The sequence below is a fragment of the Lolium rigidum genome, chromosome 1 (genome assembly GCF_022539505.1).
Source record: "Lolium rigidum isolate FL_2022 chromosome 1, APGP_CSIRO_Lrig_0.1, whole genome shotgun sequence".
In the NCBI taxonomy this organism is placed as follows: domain Eukaryota; kingdom Viridiplantae; phylum Streptophyta; class Magnoliopsida; order Poales; family Poaceae; genus Lolium; species Lolium rigidum.
In genome coordinates, this window is record NC_061508.1 from 25,904,995 (window position 1) to 25,924,329 (window position 19,335).

A 19,335-nucleotide genomic window follows, 5' to 3' on the forward strand; every position below is an offset into this window, starting at 1 on the left:
GTTGCATACTATCGCTGCACAATCTAGAACATGCACATTAACATACTAAGCTGCCTTGTTATCCGTTGCACCTTAAGCTAACAAGGCGGTCACATGTGTAGTTCCTGCAGTGTTGCGGCTCGTGTGTGGCTTTAGTGCCGAGTGGTGTAAGTCGGGGGGGGGGGCCTAAAGCTGAAGGTGTGTTTGTTGTGTTAGGTGGCTGCATTGTGTAGACCATGAGTCTCTTCACATGTGTGATTTTTGTCCCAGTATTTCTCATAAATCAGACAGTGTATAGTTTATATAAATATTGGATTCAATTTTTCTTCTATCTAATCAGACGACGGATAATGAACAGATGAACAAAAAAAAGTGATTGCATGCTAAAGGATTTTTTCTAACAACAATCATGTATTTCATTAATAAAAATTTAAATTACATTTTTAGGGGAATTTTTTAAATTACATGAATAAATAAACATACAAACAGAGCAGAACGGTTCCACCTCTAGTCATACATTTTGCGGAGAGTTCATATACCTGTGATGGTTCTTACCTATGGACCAGATGAGATGGGCTTTATTCGTATGGTGACAGCCCATACACTTCGCCTCCGGCCCATTTAACGTGGTGCACTTCCATCGTGAACACCTGGTCCAGGCAACGCCGCCGCCATTACCCTTGGACCCGTTCCACCATCCCTGTCGTACACCGCGCGACCAACCCCCGCCCCATCGCCGGGCTCCGGCGAGACCCGCCGGCCATCACCCGTCAACTCAGTTCCACCAACCCGCAGTCTCCCTCTTCTTCCCGTGACCTATCTCGCTCTCTGACCCATCCAAACTCCAACCCCACCCAGCTGTGCCCTAGAGCTGCCGAGGCACGCCGTAGCTTGGGGTCACCACAGACGCATCGCACCCTCGCTGCCCCCTGTTCTGACTCTACGCGTCCCTGCTGTCTCCACCCCGTCCGAAGTATTGCACATTCAGTTTTGAGGTATGAGCATCTTACTCATCCAGTGATTGATTACTCAGACCCAAACACAAATTACTAGTATGTAGATCCCCCATCCCTGATGCTGTTTACATGAACACTTGTGGAACTTCTTGAGTAGAAATGGACATCAGACAAGGCTCTCAAGAGGAATTGCTTCGAATGAAGAAGAATGGCGAACAAGGGAAAAAGGGGGATGACTCTGGAAATGGTTTGAGCCGCAAGGAGGCAACCGAAGAGCTTATTGGTTGCATGGTCCACAGTGAGGAGGAGGCATACAGGCTGTATTGCGACTACGGACATCGAGTTGGTTTCAGCGTCCGGAAGGGCAAACAGTCCTACTTCATTGGCACCAAGAGCATTCGGACGAAAGATTACTACTGCTCAAAGGAAGGGCTTAAGTCTGATGAGCCTGTTACGGAAGCAAATTTCAATCGGCCAGACACGAGAACCAATTGCAAGGCGATGGTTCGCTTTAGAGTTGATGAGAAAGGGCGCTGGACAGTCATACGCTTTGCTCCCGTGCATAACCACCAGTTGGCTAAACCTGGGGAAAGGCACATGTTGAGATCCGCAAAGTCGTTTGCTGTTGGGAAATCAGGTGTTATAGATCCTGCAGCATCTGCTGAACTGCATCCAGTCAATGGTTTCTCTGGCAAGGCCGCCGCTTGATATTCCCGAGCCTCCAGGCTACACTGTAAGGGAGTGCTACAATCAGGAGAACGTGCAGAATATAACACTAGTTGAGGCAGCAGACAGCCAAAGTCTTGTAAGCTATTTCAAGCGTAGAACCAACGAGGAAGGAATGTTTTATTGGGATGTCCAAGTTGATCAAGAAGGTCGCATGACTAACTTCTTCTTCAGGGATGGCAAAAGTAGAAACGATTATGACTGCTTTGGAGATGCTGTTATATTTGACACAACCTACCGCACAAATAAATATAGCCTCATATGTGCCCCTTTCGTTGGAGTTAACCACCATTGGCATAATATTGTTTTTGGGTGTGCATTCTTGTTAGATGACTCCACAGCGTCCTATACCTGGCTATTCAGATCATTTTTGGAGTCAATGGGCGGCCGATCGCCAAAGTCCATCTTCACTGATCAGGATGAGGCTATTATGCAGGCAGCCGAGCAGGTGTTTCCTAACACGCAGCATTGCTTTTCCTACTGGCATATTCTGAAGAATGCACAGGCTCATTTAGGCACTATAAACACTTCTCAAGCATTTCAAAACATGTTTATGAAGTGCATGCAAGGATCTGACACGGAAGCGGAGATGGAGGAATCTTGGGCAGCTATGCTAAATGAATACAAACTAGAGGATAATAATTGGCTCAATGATCTTTACAAGTTTCATAATAGATGGTGCTCTGTATTTAACAAAGAAACTTTTGATGGTGGGATCAATTCATCGCAGTGGGGAGAGGTCTCAAACAATATCCTCACTGGGGTTGCTGATGAATCTACTTCTCTTACACGGTTTGCCCTCTTGCTGGAAAAGGTTGTAAAAACTCTACGTACAAATGAATCGGAAGAGGATTTTCGCTGCAGCCAAACTGCTCCAGTTCGCGCAATCAAGCATAGTACAGTTCTGAAGCAGGCTGCGGAATCATACACGCATAGGATCTACAAATTATTTGAGGCCGAATTTCTGGATGGATGTGGAGCAACTTCATGCGATGAAAGTTCCTGTGGTGGAACCTTATTGAGGTTTGACATAACGATGCAGGGGAGGGGTTCAAAAATGTGGACTGTTCTTCTTGATACATCTACAATGGAAATCTCTTGTGATTGTAGAAAGTTCGAAAGGATGGGTCTTCTCTGTTCTCATGCTCTGAAAGCCTTCAGCCTGCAGAATGTGGATACAATACCTGACAAGTACATTTTGAAACGCTGGACCAAAGATGCCAGGAGAAGCATGTATAATCTTTGTCAAGAGGATTCAACACAACAGGAATGTACCGAGGCTGAACTTGCGTATCGCAACCGTGCAATGCAGTATGCGTATAACCTTGTGTTGAAGAGCCAGGAACTGGAGGAAGCAAGAAAGATATTCTGGGATTCTCTTGAAACAGGGGAGAAGGCACTGGAAGTGTTCTTCGAGATGAGAAATCTGCGTGCTCAATCTGCAAAAGATGCCAATAAAAGGGGGAAGAAGAAATCATCTAAAGGACCAAGCACCAGTAAGTAGCATCTCTCAACTCACCTCATGCTTATAGCACATGAATTTGTATTAAAAAAATACTTTACTGCAGAAAAAGCAAAGCAAGCCCTGGCATCTTCCTCAGCTGCTCCGGAACTACTTGCCCAAACTAATGGGCAGCAGTTTCAATCTGCACAAGATGCACATGGTAATGCAACAATTGGAAGACCAGTTTACTACCAGGTACACATAAATATGTGCAAGAACTTTTCTCTCCTTCTGGCATTCAACTGATCTTATACCAGCATGGTTCATGTTTTGCAGGCTTATCCATCTACTCCTATGCAACCAAACCAGATCTTCTTAAATCCGAATACTATGCCTGTTTGTGCACCACAGGTATTCTCGGTGGCAGATTATCCTTATCAAAACTTGTTCCGTCCGCTATTCAGCTGTGCATTATCAGTATTACTAAACGGCATTGTGGAACTCATAAGTGGATATATTGAAGCAAATAAATTTGGACAAATGCTTCCATACAGAAGTACATGTTGTTCCTCGAAGAAAAACTGCAGAAGTACATGACCATGTAGAGTTGTAGACCATACTGAGCAAACCTTCACCACAACTACGTCATACTTTTCTATGTTTTTCTGCCAGTCAGTAACATGTGTACCATCTGTTAACTTGGTAGATGGGTTTAGGATTTCACTAGCACTGCATGCATAGCGTCAATAGAAAGGCTGAAGTGTTCTCGGCCTCCTGTTTTCTGTGAACTTTATCGTTGTTTATTCACTTATGGCCAACAGGATTTGTCAACATATCCCGCAATATTGCGTCCAAATTCAAACTTCGGTGGCGCGAAAAACATCTAAAGGATACAAGGTATACATTTTTTTGAATAATGATTGTTTTCCATGCTACCATATGAAACTGGCTTCATTAGCATATTGCTTTGGCTACTCTGCGTGGAACTAGGATGGTAGGACCAGGGCTTGTATCACCGTTGCATTTCTTCAATACCTCGAACATCGTAGCTGGATAGAAGTCGTGAGTGGTGATGATAGTAACTTTTGCTCTATTTTCTTGTTGCTTTTAACTTTCAGGTAGATGTGTTTGAACAAATTTTCCTTGGAGATGGCTGCTACCATCTGCCAGCGTGAATCTTATAGCGCCCTATAACTTATGCTGGGTGCCAAGGAAGGAAAGAAAGGGAAAGCGGTTTCAACCATTAGAGGGATCATGGTGCTTGGCTTGTTGGTTTCCTGAGATGCTACTCTTGAGAGGAAGAGCTATCCTGTCTCGTGGCATTTCTTCTCCACCGAGGATAGACTTATAGGATTAATTATGTATCCCGTTGCAGTGTGGCTTCTTGGCGTAGCTTATTGTTAACCTCACATGTCATATGAGTAGTCAATCAATTATAGCTGTTAACCTCACATGAGTAAGCAATCAATTATAGATGCAAGTTCTAAAACGAGAATATCCCTTGATTAGCTATGAACAGGACCCTGGAGTCCTGTTTGAAAACGATTCAAGAGGGAGCACGTTCCTTTGGATGAGAAGCCGAATTAAGCTTCATTTCTGGCGTGAGTTGGGCCAACAGAAATTGAGACCTCAAAGAACATATCTAGTGATACCACACCTTATTTGATACCATGATAGTATGATACCACTCTTTAAATTTTAAATTGTAAATGTCAAAAAATTCGAAACCAAATTTCTGGGTGTTCACAAGACTTGTGTTTACATACCCTGTAACTTTCATAACCAAACTCGAAAAATCCTTAGAGAAACAAAAAAGAGAAATCCAGCATGAATAGTGTCACATAAAGACAAAAACACAAAATGCCACTATTCACACAACATTTGTCTTTTTTGTTTCTTTTTGTGTATTTTAAATTTGGATCTGAAAAATTGTAGACAATGTAAACACACATCTTGTGAACAGCCACAATTTTATTGTAAATTTTTTTGTCACTTACAAAATTAAATTTTATGAAGTGGTATCATAGTATCATGTGAGGTGTGGTATCACTAGATATTTTCCCCCTTCAAGAGCTCCATCTTTCCTCCGCAATACACTTTTTACTGTACTGCCCCGCCCACTTGGCATCCAGTGAGAAGGAAGAAGTTGAGCAAAAACTACAGAATCCATATATTACTCAAAAACTGGACCATAACCTACTATTCTACTTCCTCTGTTCCAAATTAATTGACTCAACTTTCTCTGGATACGCATGTGTCCAGATATTGAGTATATGTGCTAGCACCTGATATTTCAAAAGGGTAAAACAAATTTTATTTCCAGTTATCAGCTATAAATACTGTCATTTGGACAAGCAGATTTAGTTTATGCCATGTCAAGTGCTATTGTGAACTTCATGTTCTCAAATTTTCAGAACCTATTTTATAACTACAAGCACTTCTAAAAGGGTAAAATAAAAACACCAGCCACACAGCAACCATACTGGTTCCAAAAGTTGTTCATGTTCCAACAAGTTCTGATAACACTGGGGTTCTGATACAGCAATCAGGGGCCAACGAATGCACAGTTCATTCAATTACAGGCGCCAATGTCTTGAATTTTAGCCCTGAGCAAAATAAAATTGATCGATGCTGTTCTCTTCAGAGGGCAGGCATCTTTGCTTGCGCACAGGAAGGTTGCCCTGGGTCTTCCGCTCCAGGAGCATCAGGCTTCTTTGCTCGTGCGCTGGAAGCTTGCCCAGGGTCTTTCACTCCAGGAGCACCAGGCTTCTTTCCTCGCCTGCAGGAACGTTGCCCAGGATCTTTCGCTCCAGGAGCATCAGGCTTCAGAGCCCACACTGGTGTTTCTTCAGGCTTGTAGTGGTAATCATAGAAGATCTCCTCGCCCACGCCAAGCCGTTCTTTGGCGAATATGCCTACCCTATGATCGCCTGCCACAAACATAACCTTGGCATAGCAATTTGGATCATGGGAATGGTTGGCAAACTTCAGCTTGTTGCCCATTCTGCGGGCATCGAGAACAAACTGCATCGAAACAGTAGCATAAGCAACAGCCAGTGTCTGGATCAAATATGAAATACAGGTTTGTGAATTAATCGAGTTGGCGAGAACAATAACTCAGCAGCCAGTCCAGCATGTAACCCTGAATGTTTGCAGACTATAACTGGTATTTCTGTACACCTACCTCGTTATTTAAGTTGAAAAGGAACGACGAATTCTCAAGGTCATATATTGTTCCACGGATGTCTGCTTCTGTGTGGGAGATAAGCTCCCCAGTGTACTCCCCAAGATATTCATCCTTGCCAACAGCATTCTGAAGATTGTGAAAAGATATTCATGCTTGCCAACAGTATTCTCAGGTAAAAGGGAAGAACAATGAAGGAAGGAGGAATTTTTTTTACCTTGAGGAATGCTCCCCAGCCACTAACGTCAGATCTCCCAAGTAAGATCTGAAAAAAGAAGTCATGACTAATTCAATGCCACCAGAAGAACATTTTGTTCGAAAGAGAACCAGGACGTTCTAATAGAAAGTGAATACTTTATTTCTCTATACAAAGGGGGAATTTTATTGGGAGGCATGTGTTTTACTGGCCAGCATTAAGTCCACCACGAACATAAAAATGGACTTTGCTTTATACTTCATAATCTCTTACAATTTATACTTCAGTCTGCCCTAAGGCCTGCTGAACTTAAATTGATGGTAAGAAAAGTTTGATGAAAAAGTGCCCGACTTGAATCCTGCTGAACTTAAATTGATGGTAAGAAAAGTTTGATGAAAAAGTGCCCGACTTGAATCAACTTTGATGTCTCGGTTTGTTTTCATATTCTAACTGATGTATAACTGCCCGGAACACCCACACAAAAAAAGCCATCATTCAAAAGAAATCTGTTCCTGAAGAGTCTTTAACCATTGCTACATCGTTACCAGCTTCAACAGTAACGAGAAGTAGCCAAAAGAAATCTAGACAGTTAAATTATGTCTAAATTGCATCTACCAGTTCAGTCCATGATCAGGTGAAACTATCTATAAGTACAACTTAATGGATTGGACAACTGTGCCTGCAGTTCTGCACACAAAGAACTTGTTGTTCTTTTCATTGTCTTTACTTTGGTAAACAACAGGACTAAAGAAATCACTAAACCATGTAGACTCAAAGAAATAATAAACAAGATGCCCACAACAATTGTTAAACATAAGTTAATAACTTTTACCCTTTGTTGTTGTTTAAGAAGCACTTTCATGTTCCGGCATTCATAATTATCACCTCTTTCCTTGGGAAATCCCAATGTACCATCACCGCACCTACAGGTTAGAAAACGAACGGTTCAATGTTATACTAGAAAGGCTGTAGTACAAACCACTTCCACAGGGCATTAATAGAACAAGTTCTTAATCATGATTGCGGTGAAAAGGATCATAACTGGATTTCACTTTCAGCATATGTAAGATAACAAAACATCATTCTGCATTTTTTTACTCAACTGCATCTGCTATCCAAATTTTGCTGTTTTAATTCTTGTATAAATGCATACGAATTGAAATTAAACTATGAAATCAGAGGATTTTCTATAATTGACATGATTTTTCAGAATGAAACTTTAGAAGTTCAGATCATAAATAAGATATTGTTCCAATGAATTTAAATAGTATATCATTACATCAGTTTGAGCAGAGTTGATCAAAGTACATACACAAAGGGGAAGCAGGTAAGCTTTCAGCCCTTTAAATAATGCACTAGCACACATGAGCACCCAATCAAGTATGTTAGCAAATTGTCAGTATCATGTCAAATTACTAAGCTTGATGATTGTCAGACATAGCTATTAGTGATGGCTACAGAACTTATTTTATTAACTTATCATATTCAATCCCATTGTTTAAGCTTCTAATTGCAGAACTGAGTATCTTGAGATACTACACTATAAGCAAGCAAGATTATGTCTGCACTCACAAGAAAAGATTCGTCATCCAACAAAGCTTTTCGTAATTGATGACAAACTTGCATAACTGATAGCTCTGAGCTTTTGCAAATTGCCACATAGACTTGTAATTTGGCAACTTAGAACTTGCACATTTACTTGTTGCTGTTGCATGCGATTTCAAATGCACTATCTAATTTCAAAATATCTGGTGGCAAAACAGAAGTATCATGCCAAGTTCCACAGGTGCAGGTGGTCAATTGGAACTACTCTGTCTCTGGTACATCCGTACAGGTTCGATCATAGAAGTGCGAAGAACGAAATTAACATGTATGAATGTTGCAATTTTCAAGTGATAATTATAAATGAACTACAAAAAGGTTCGTCGGGTTGTAAATACATACCCTACCCAGCAGTTTCTGCACACATCGGGATCACATTCCCTGTCAGAAGCAAAGCATGGGCACTGGCGACTGCGACACTGGCCCTTTGCACAATGACAACCTCGAAAACGATTATTGCACATTTTCGGACACCTGGAATGCAAAAAGGCAGAAATATTCACACAGAAATACAATTTTCTAATAAGACAGCAGGATGAGGATACCAAATTGTTTGCATGTTACCATCTGTGTGTTCATGCATTAGTATAGCTCATTCCAATCATCATTATTCAAAATTTCTCAGACGAAACAACAAATTATCAACAATCCAATAGTAGTATTTGATTTTATTTTATTTTATTCTACGTTGATCCATCTATTGCAGAACTGAGGATCTTCACATGCATGGAATGTTAAGCATAATAACGCAAGTTTCTTAGAGGAAAACAATCAACTCACCCACAGTATTTTTCACAGCGTGTCCCATTTTTCAGACACGGACACTCTTTCCCACATGCCGATTGACAACCACATGGATTATATTGCTGATAAAGCTGACCATTCCTTTCTGCAATTCTTTTCCTTATAAGATGGTAGCCTGCAGATTTTGAGGTGTGCTTCAAACGACGGACTTTTCCTCGCCTTCTAAAAAACCGTGATCTGACGCGCAACTCATGTTCCTGTGATGTCAACATTGGCAGCACTAACATTAGATGCCACCAGGGGCAAAAATGAAATAAAAGTAGAGGAGTACATTGAACCCTACCTCTATATGTCCGTCAGCAAGAGAATCAAGACCGTTAAGAACTCCAGATACGCTGCTGTTATCAGTATAATTCATATACTGAAAAATATCGCTGCATGTTTTCATTCCACCAAGAAGGTTTCGAGCAATCAAACAACTGCATGAAAAAAATCCATGGGTATTATAACATGTACTGTGCCTCCTAGCAGGTTTGTATAACTCTATCTATTCAATGAAACGCAGAAGTCATAAAAAAATTATAACGAATAATTCTGAAAAGCAGGGTAAACTTATGACTACAATAATGATAACGGACAGAGGTGATTTGGAAAAAAACACATTAAGTGTTATGTGCTTGCAAATTTTCCTGGAAAAACAACTAGTTTTGTGCCTAGGAAAATCAGTGCCCAATATAAGTTGTAGTGGGATCTGTGCAGTCAACATTTCGAAATTTAACCATGAGTCGATTTTTTTTAGTATATGGTTCTAAGCAGAAGGCCATATTCATGCAATGTTTAATAATAGAAAATTCATAAAGATTTTCTTTTCCAACATTTTTACAAACCCCACAACCATTCCGCACTTGTAGGATGATGAAAAATGTGTAAGTAAAAGGCATAAATTATACATAAATTTACTCACTAAGGAACCATGGCCAAAGTTTTCTGTATGGCGGGATATATCCCATGGATTTTAAGACGCTGCCTTATGGACACTTAGGCGGCAAGGTGCCCTGGCAGCGCCTTGGCATTTTGCGCGCCTGAGGCACTTAGGAGTAGCTTAGGCAACAAGGCCGGGGTCAATCACCTTATGATGCCTTATCCAACTTAAAAATGGTATATCCTTTCCCACATAACCTTTTACTCAGTTCAGTAACATGTTTACAGGTTATGCAAAGCTACACAAAAAATATCACCTGACTGGTTGTATAAAAGGAAGCAACACATTAACATTAAGTTCATGGTATCGAAAACACTGATATAAATCATAGATGAATCGTCCAACCTGTTCCTTCCGAAAATCTCCAAACCTTTGACTAGAAGCTCTTTCTCAATCACCTTCCAGGATCTACCATTATCTTCTTGCCTGCATATATTCCCATCAGCAGATTCTTCTTTCTGCAAACTATCATGACCATATGTTGCTGAATGTTCAGTATTTTTTCCCTCCGTTGAATCATTATGATCTTCCGCTAAAGCTGTGTTCTCCATTTGAGGTGCATCCTTCTTCTGAGTACTTCTTGTGCTTGGATAAATCTGTTGTGGGGATGCAACTGAATCTTTGTGTCCATTCAGTGTACGGGATCTAAGCTTCCTTGGCCAAGGGCACCCACCAGACTTAGTCCTTTTCTTGATTCTATCTTTTGGGCTGATTTGCTGCGGAGATTTATTGCTTGTTGGATGTACTTCTGAGTCGTTGCTTTCTGAGGCAACCCTTTGGGTTGAAGAGTTTTCACCCTGTTTTTTCTTATTTGAGGCTAACTGCTTCCTTGTATGATCCGATAAGCAAGTTGTCTCGGTATCAATAGTCATGTAAGGATCAATTGTGGTAGTAGAATCTAGTTTGGAGGCCTGCGAAAATATAGTTCGCAAAAGCAATATCAATGTAGTATCTTTCCTGAGCTAAATTGTCTCACAAGACAACTTTTCAGAAGTCATAGAACATAAAAATACCAACCAGTTTATAACAATGAATACCACATGGTACACCATTATCGTCCATGCTGTTCCAAGGTGATTGCTTTTCTGTCTGTATAAAGAAAGCCAGAAATTAGAAAACGCACACAGTTTTGGAAATAACTTCAAAACTTACAGGAAATAATAAATCTTCAGAACACCCATGCAGACTGCAATCAAAAACCTGCCAATGTCAAGATGAGCAGAATATTCATCAGCAAACCAGAGGTATTACAGAAATCACGTGGTGGTTAATAGATGGACATACCAGACATCGCCGACAAAAGAGATTGTCAAAGGAATCCAATGCTGCATCCAAATCTTTATCACGGTAGACATCTTCCACGTTGGCATTAAGTTTGGACATTTCTTTAACAGAACCCTCAGTTTTCTCCCCATGTAGGATCTCATATCTGGCCTGTAGATTAGGGTTGTGTGTGTTAATTGTCACTATAGTGAAAAGGTGAACTGGAAAAGGAAAAGCCAAAATGCTATTGAGAATAACTGACTGAAGAGAAAACTAGCCTTTATATCATCAGCAGCCCTATTAATATGTTGAGCTAGGGTTTCAAGCACTGCATTAGACTCGCCGCATCCTTCAATGGTCATCCTAACAAAAGAGTTGCGGAGGAACATAATTTATTACACCAAATCATCAAAATACCCAGTGAGAGGAGAGCATCATATAGCAGAAGCCAAAATCTATTGTTGATCTATCAAGGTTAAGGAAGGTGAAAAGTCATCAACAGAATACTCAGATTAGAGCTACACGACGTGAACTCCATATTTATGTTCCTTGACCTATATGAGGGTAACACAAGACGTCCACCCAGTTTGGAGTAAAACAAAAATAAGCTTACTTTCCTGGGGGTCCAAGCTAGCCTAGTTTGATTATGCACCTCCATTGAACATTTTGAAAAAATTAACACTTAAGACAGCTGCAGCGACATCACGTAAATAACTACATAAGTGACATTTTGTATTTGCATTAATTGAATACTTTATAAATTTTGATAACTTATTTTTAAAATAAAAATGTGACAGCCTTTAATTTCAAAGTGAAGTGTTTATTCTAGGAAATGTCAATTAGCAGTCAAAATAAATGTAAATTGCTTATGTATCCTGATATAGTGTGTTCTCTTAAGGAAAATACAGCAAAGCTTTAAGAAAAGCAAGTGCAATAGCAATCATTCAAAAAGCTGTGATTCTTAGACCATAGCTGATGTTAATCACAAATAAGTGCAGAAGCTAAGCCTGAGTAAGATACAGTAATTCAAAAAAAAAAGGAAACACCCAGTTTGTTTACCGAATAATATAATCTTCAAAACCTTTGAACTCATTTTTTCCCTCTTCATCGTTGTAAACTAAAGCTTCACCACAATTTGAATCATAATAAATCTTTTGTCGAACAGATTGGTCTTCCGCCGTCTGCTGGTTCCTACATGAAACCGCGAGAAATCTTGTCTCAAGAACCCTATGAAACATTACTAAAGGAACACTTCTGTACGCAAAAGGGGTTCGGGGAAGCTGAGAAGTGCATGTGATTATAAACAGACCTGTGCAATAACGTCCATGTTGTATAACACGGAAGTCTCAGTACTTCTGGTAGTTTAATTGGCGTAATGAGTGCATCTGGATTTCCACCCAACACAGTTGATGTGGCATCCGGAGTTTGTTTTTCATAACTGACAATATCTTCCTCAGCGGGTGATACTCCAAGACTATGCATGGAACAGAGTGCATCATCTTGCCTACTTGTCAGCAGATTCGAGACTAAGTCGGTGCCTTTTGATGTATTTCTTTGCCAGACCTCTGAAGTATTGCTAGTATTTCGTGTAACGGTAGTGAGCTTACTCCTGTTCTCCTCTATCTTTTTCTGGAAAAAAAACATAGCAATCAGAACGAAAATAACACCAGGAATGAGTGAAAAAAGACACTGAGAAGTACAGAATGTGTGGTTTCCAAAGCACCTTGCTGCAGGTAAAACGATCTTCTATAACCTTCGTCTTCAACGATTCAATAATGCCTAACACGTATTCGGGGTCCTACATAGAGAGTAGCTGAATTGCTAAGAACAGTACTGAACTTGGGCAAACAAGGATAAAGCAGTAAAAACGTTATATAGAGAGAACTCTCAATGTCCCAGTTTACTGTTAGTAAAAAAAGATGCAAGTGTCCAATGTTGCGCGGCTCAGGATAACTCGAGAATCCTCATATATGGACAAACTTGTAAGACTAGCAGATACTGAAAAAAGACGGCACACAGTGAAGAAATAACTGTACTTTTTCAGAGGGTGGTTGTTCCGGCGCCCAACTCACCGCAAGCACCGCACTGCTGCGAGGCTTCCTCGAGCCCCGCTGCCCCATTCCTGCCCATGCCAGTGAGGCGGGCGAGCTCGTGCCATGGCCGGCGCCGCGAGCTCGGCCCAGGGGCCCAGGCGCCTTGGATTTGCTGCCACTTGGTGCTTCTGCGCAAATCAGCCGTCCACCCTGCCCTGCCACTGGTGAGGCCTCTTCGTCGAGCTCGCGGGCCTCACACGCCGCAGGCGCCGATTTCGGCCGCGACAGGAGCTCCCCGCCACCGATTGAGCCCGTTCGTGGCTGGGTCGAGCTTGTGGGTGGCTGGTGCCTCTCCTCTCCCTGCTATCAGATACATGAAAAGTTTAAATTGTATATTGATTGATATCAAACTAGAGTTGGAACAGAGTTTATATGCATGCTCATACAAATAGAGTAGAAATGGTCTGACAATATGCATTTTTTTCACTATCTCAACAGGTTGCGGGACTCATATACTGTCAAGTGATTTTCCATTACTGCTAAAGTTGCTCTAATGAGTTAGCAAAACATGAGCAGGACAGGACATCCCAAAATGTGATTGGTAACTAGTGAATACAACAAGCGTGGGGAACAACACGCCGAGAACGGACTCGAGCTTCACATCGGTAGCGCTTACATCAACCGGCCCACATTTCGTGATTAGAGGGCGGAATCCAACCGCACGGCGTGCCTGGCGGAGGTTAGTTTTGGGGTTTGAAGCAACCACGGGATGACTCGACCTCGTACCTGATCAGAAACCAATATGCCCCAGGCTGCGGAGACAGCATGGACGCGGCGAGGTAGAGCGGGATGGCGGCGGCGGCGCGCGCAGGAGGCACTCTAGGGCGCGGCGGAGAAGGAGGAATTTCGCAGCCGCACGGGGTCCAAGCCACGTTGGGCGGAGCGCCGGACTGCAGCCTACACTATGTCTCTCCCTCGAGGCCTCGATCTCTCTTTCTCCGGGTCGAACCCCCACCGCGAGCGGCGGCGGCGGCCATCCGGTCGTGGTGTCGTTCTGCGGCGGCGCCCGCACTGTGGTGGTGCTGTGGGACCTCCCGACAACAAGGCCCGGCCCTTTGGAGCCACGTCAGCTTCGTCTACACTTTTTTTTTTCGCGAAATCACTCTTCTCTTCTTTTTCTTCAGATCAAATCATTTTCTTCTCTTTTAGCTTTCACCAGGTTATAAAATCCTTTTCTTAGATTTCTTTCCCAAAAATCGTTACAAAGTAGATCGAATCATCTTTGACTATTCCCGTCGATTTTAGATCTAACATAAGAAAAATTAATCACCTTCCTTTCAAAGATGAAATTACCGCCGACCTGGAGGCGTCATATATGGCTCCTGTGATAAACCTAATCAATTCGATAACTCGGAATCAGAAGCATAAGAACTGATTTCGAAAAAGAAGCATAAGAACTGCACATGTTCGCTCATTTGGGGTTTCCGACGAAAATTGATGTGGCTTAGAGGATAGGTCAAATATTACTTTTTCTTGAAAAAAGATTTTTCGAAACCATTAGATGGAAACCATTTTTCATCTATTCCGCCGACTTGGATCTAGCTTATAGACCAGATCGAATGGCATACAAAAAAAATTGATAACTATCTCCCAAAAACTTAAGAGTACCACCAACCCATTGTCTAAACGATGTTGGTGGGTTTTCTGGAATAGTGCCTCTATCATGTAACAAACCAAGCGAATCCCGCCGAAGTCACAAACATATATTTTCGTCAGAACTAAAAAATCGAGCAAACAAATTCACTCATAAGACAATTGTTTCTAGAAGATGCAAACCTCATTGTCTGGAGGGGGAGGCGAAGGAGGAGGGGGAGGAGGAGGCAGACTCGGAGACGCGGCGATTAACAACAAGGCCATCGCCGCCTCCGCCGCAAGGGGACAATCCCCTAGATCTGGGAGCATCTACGCCAGATAGCTAACAGCGCGTTTGTCGAGGGTGAGATGTGTATTGGGCTCCACGAAAGGGTTTGACCGGAGATGGGTTATAAAGGGGAGGGAGTGAATAGGTGTTGTGAAATTGCCTTTTCTAGTCATCAACCACGCGACGACGCTATGGAAATTATATGGTGGCTGATATGTGGGACCACTTAGTTGGAAGGATTGACTATGATAGTTGTGGTGGGTAAGTTTGTTGGTGGAAATAGAAATGAGAGTAGGTAGGTAAGAATTTCCGAGTATCTACACGAAGGCCAAACTTGTGATTTAATATAATATCAAAAGTCTGAATACGGCTCGAGCGTTTTCTTCTTAGAATGTGAAATTCTATAAATGTAGCCAACACCATAGACTTTCGGTTCATCAATTACGGTGGAAACCAGAGAAAATCATTTGAAGACCAAGTAAAAAAACAGATTCCAAAGCTCCCTAAAGAGTTATAGGAAAAATACAAGGAGTTGGATAGGTGATGTTCTGTAAAATTTCAACTTCAAAGTCCAATTCTTTTGCGGCGTACAAAAATACCAGATTCAACAATTAGAGAGACAAAGTGTGCGAATTTCACTATTTATACATAGCTTTTTTTGTTTCCTTGCCTCTCAAGTGAATATGGGCTTGGACTTCAAATTTCACATTTTTTTAGAAAAATCTAGATATCCTATAGAAGTTCACAAGAAGTACAAAATATCTCAAAAATAATAAAAGTTACATTGAGTTCTTTGGACCACCTAACCAGCGAGTTGTCGATGCACCGTTGTGTCACCAAACCCCTACCTGACGTTGTTCATGACCGACGGGAAATTTTCATGCATGTGCCCCTAAGGACCATCACCCTAGAGCCAAAGTCAACTCCGCTGAACCCTTGAATTGTTCTAAATCTTTTGACACTTGTAACACTCAAACTGAACGAGATCCACCACTCCATGGGAGCATTGACTGGAAGATTTCCCGCTATAAGGGTACATTGCTCCTAAGTGTGTTTTTGGTAATTAATGACAGTCCTCTATGGACAAATATTTTCATAGTCTTTATATGAAGGAATATTTCATAGGTATTTCTTGAAGTCCATATGTTGGATTCAAGTGTGGATGCCATGAATATAATGTTATACCCTCGGTATTAGCATCAAGATCATCGATTTGAAGAGAAGAATATCATATGATCAAAAAGAAGAAATGAAGATGGAGTTCTTGTGTGGAACTCAAGTTAACCATGTTGTAGCTTATGTGTTAAGCAATGAACGATCAAGATATTATGATATAGATCATGAAGAGATACAAGGTTAACCAAGACTAAGAGTGAAGATTGAATTCAAGTTGGTCAACACATGAAGCATAAAGATTGTATCACTTTGGATCATGTGATCTAGCTTGTGGGGTGGTAAGCCTTGTATGCTTCATGATCTAACCCACTATATATGTGCATTTGTGTTTTATATGTGTGTTAAGTATCTTTTCATGGGCATGCATCAAGAGTATGATCTTATATAGCCCATGAGAGGATGGCTTCAAGCTTGGATGTCATCAAGGTTGTGAAGGGAAAGTTCAAGATGTGTATATCGAGAAGATCATCTTGAAGCTTGTCGTCTATTTGGTGATAATGGACTTGTGAAGATGTGTCTCAATGGAGCTTTCCCATAGTGGTGTATGGGGGAGCAATCATGAGTCTTCACGAAGTAACAATGATCAAGTGGGCATTCCAGCTTGAATGAAGCATGAAGCGTCATCATCAAGATCAAGCAGGATGCGCAAGGCAAAGGTATGGCCTTGCTAGATTTTCCTTTTACCGACCTCAAGGTGCTTGTTGAGAGACCGGGTTATAGGATAGATAGCCGCACTATCAAGAGGGGCTTTCGGTTGAGTAACTTGATCGCATCGTGTTAGGGAGCTCAATCTTTTGCATTCTTTGCATCCATATATTCTTTTTTTTGAAGCTAACTACTGCAGGGGAGCCCCCCACAACCTTTTATACTTATGAAGCAAAGAAAGTATATACAAAGAGTACAAAAGAGAGAAAAAACTACCTATAACTATTTACAAGTATTTACAACAAGTTGTCAATCCATGATGACAAAATGGGCACATTACTCTCTTTTACCCTATGCTTAAGCAGGGTAACATCAGAAAAGAATCCCTCTCTCCAATTCCTGAATGTTGGCCGTATATTCTTAAAGATCTTGTTATTCCTCTGCTTCCATATATTCCAGCAAGCCAAAATTATAATTTCCACAAAACAGGGGGCCTTAAATCTTCTTTTGGTATTCTTCAGCATCTCTGGTCCTGATCCCTGTGCCCAATTTATTTGCAAGTATATCCACACTCTGACACTAAAGGTACATTCAAAGAATAAGTGGGACCAGTCTTCCAAAGCATCAGTACAACAAAGAACACAAGTATGATCCGAGGTTACTTGCCAGTGCCTTCTCCTTAGCATACCCTTTGTGTTGATTCTATCATGCAAGATGAGCCATGCAAAAAAATTGTGTTTGGAGGTACACTTGCTCTTGCAGATCCATTGCGAAGGAAAATGAGAAGTTATATGCTGAAAAATCAGTCTATACACCTGGTTGGGGACAAAAGATCCAAATTTATTACTTGTGATAAGCCACTGATCATTATTGTTCAATGTGACAACTCCTGTTAACATATCTTGAAGTGTTCTTAGCTCAGAAGCAACTTCAGTTGAAATAGGAAGATGAAAAACTTGTGCGGGATCAGTAATTTGTAAGGCCTCTTTGACTGAAATGAATTTGTCCTTGGCAAAAGAAAAAAGTCTTGGAAATCTTTCATGAATAACCCAATCATTCCAATTATCTGACCAAAAGAGAATTGTCTCCCCATTCCCAAGCTTACAATGTGCCACTTGTCTGTATATATCAAAATGTTTCATAATGTTCCTCCACCAAAAGGATCCACAAACAGTGATTGCATGTGGCACTTCCTTATAGTAATATGAATTCCTAATTAATTTGACCCAATGAAGATCCATATTATTATAGAATTTATGTAACTGCTTCATCATAAGACACTTATTTTGAATCTTCAGATTGATGATACCTAATCCTCACTTATTCTTTGGCTTACATATCATATCCCAAGAGGCTAAAGAATGCACTTTCTCATCATCTTTCCTTTTCCTCCACAAACAATTCCTTCTGGCTTTATCAATTACATCAATCACTCCATCTGGTATGTTCAGTGTACTAAGATAATGAATAGGCATCGAGGATAAAACTGAATTGACCAATATTAATCTGTCACCATAAGATAAAAAAGAAGCAGAAGCAGTAAGCCTCCTTTCAATTCTATCAGTGAGTGAGGAAAGATCTCTTATTATTGGCTTAGTTGTGCCCATGGGAATACCAAGATATGGGAATGGCATGGAGGCAATGTTGCACTGTATTTGTGTTGAAAGAGTCTCAGCTTCTTCCTGAGAAATATTAATTGGTATAAGTGATGATTTGTGATAATTAACCTTGAGTCCAGTAAAGGCTGTGTATTCCTCAAGAACTTCTTTCAAAACTTGCAATTGATCTGCCTCAGCTGGTAACATGATAATAGTATCATCTGCATATTGCACAATAGGATAATCATTGCTTCCTCTATTTGGAATTGGTGCTTGCAATCTCCCTGACATGTATGCATTGTTGACATAACTTTGCAATAAATCTCCACCTAGAACATACAATAGAGGAGATAATGGGTCTCCCTGTCTGACTCCTCTTCTACATAAGAATGTTTTACCAGGTACTCCATTCAACAGAATTGCAGAAGAACCAGAGGCAAGAATCTCTGATACCCAAAGAATGAAAGTTGGATCAAAGCCTTTTAGCTCCATTATCTTTATGATAGCTTTATGCTCAATTGTATCAAAAGCCTTTTCAAAATCTAGTTTTAGCACAATAACTTTCCTCTTGGATTTGTGACATTGGTATAAATACTCAAAAGTCCATGCCAAACAGTCTTGAATAGTTCTGCCCTTTATAAACCCATATTGGTTTTCATGTATGCATCTTGTAATCTGGATTTGGAGTTCATTAGCAGCAAGCTTTGTGAGGAATTTCAAACATGTATTTGTTAGAGAAATTGGCCTAAAATCATTCACTATTTCAGGAGATATTTTTTTTGGAATCAAAGTTATATATGAGCTATTGATACTTTCCAAAGGAGCTTGACCCTTATGAAAATCTTTGCACAAATTAATGAAGTCTTCCTTGATGATAGGCCAACAT

The 19,335-nt window shown here is 40.9% G+C and overlaps 2 protein-coding genes across 4 annotated transcripts; one reads left to right on the forward strand and one right to left on the reverse strand.

Annotated features, from left to right (window-relative positions):
• Positions 1 to 672: 672 nt before the first annotated feature.
• LOC124685099 (protein FAR1-RELATED SEQUENCE 9-like) lies at positions 673 to 4,635 on the forward strand. 2 transcript variants are annotated; one of them, XM_047219409.1, is made up of 6 exons: positions 673 to 974; positions 1,093 to 3,157; positions 3,230 to 3,360; positions 3,442 to 3,516; positions 3,927 to 4,002; positions 4,224 to 4,635. In XM_047219409.1, the coding sequence occupies exons 2-5, from the start codon at positions 1,615 to 1,617 to the stop codon at positions 3,990 to 3,992; spliced, it is 1,815 nt and encodes a 604-aa protein (XP_047075365.1). In that variant the 5' UTR covers positions 673 to 974; positions 1,093 to 1,614; the 3' UTR covers positions 3,993 to 4,002; positions 4,224 to 4,635. The 2 variants fall into 2 exon arrangements, with proteins under 2 accessions (XP_047075365.1, XP_047075364.1); XM_047219408.1 differs by having other exon boundaries at positions 673 to 3,157.
• Positions 4,636 to 5,588: 953 nt separating this feature from the next.
• On the reverse strand, positions 5,589 to 13,432 carry LOC124685098 (histone-lysine N-methyltransferase CLF-like). Of its 2 annotated transcripts, none has more exons than XM_047219407.1 (16): positions 13,149 to 13,432; positions 12,800 to 12,874; positions 12,386 to 12,705; positions 12,136 to 12,267; positions 11,355 to 11,439; positions 11,098 to 11,247; positions 10,966 to 11,013; positions 10,831 to 10,902; positions 10,159 to 10,724; positions 9,175 to 9,310; positions 8,868 to 9,088; positions 8,430 to 8,561; positions 7,318 to 7,408; positions 6,507 to 6,554; positions 6,290 to 6,418; positions 5,589 to 6,129 (listed from the first exon to the last, which is right to left on the reverse strand). In XM_047219407.1, exons 1-16 carry the CDS (start codon positions 13,194 to 13,196, stop codon positions 5,746 to 5,748), a joined length of 2,637 nt encoding a protein of 878 aa, XP_047075363.1. In that variant the 5' UTR covers positions 13,197 to 13,432; the 3' UTR covers positions 5,589 to 5,745. The 2 variants fall into 2 exon arrangements, with proteins under 2 accessions (XP_047075363.1, XP_047075362.1); XM_047219406.1 differs by having other exon boundaries at positions 13,113 to 13,432.
• Between the last annotated feature and the right edge of the window lie 5,903 nt (positions 13,433 to 19,335).

Coding starts and splice junctions, on each gene's coding strand:
- LOC124685098 (XM_047219406.1), bottom strand. CDS start 13,196: ATGGGGCAGCGGGGCTCGAGGAAGCCTCGCAGCAGTGCGGTGCTTGCG. Junction 11,248..11,354: donor GGGCTGCTGATGATATAAAG/GCTAGTTTTCTC, acceptor CCTAATCTACAG/GCCAGATATGAGATCCTACA. Junction 6,130..6,289: donor TTTTCAACTTAAATAACGAG/GTAGGTGTACAG, acceptor GTTTCGATGCAG/TTTGTTCTCGATGCCCGCAG.
- LOC124685099 (XM_047219408.1), top strand. CDS start 1,615: ATGGTTTCTCTGGCAAGGCCGCCGCTTGATATTCCCGAGCCTCCAGGC. Junction 3,158..3,229: donor ATCTAAAGGACCAAGCACCA/GTAAGTAGCATC, acceptor ACTTTACTGCAG/AAAAAGCAAAGCAAGCCCTG. Junction 3,517..3,926: donor TGCCTGTTTGTGCACCACAG/GTATTCTCGGTG, acceptor TATGGCCAACAG/GATTTGTCAACATATCCCGC.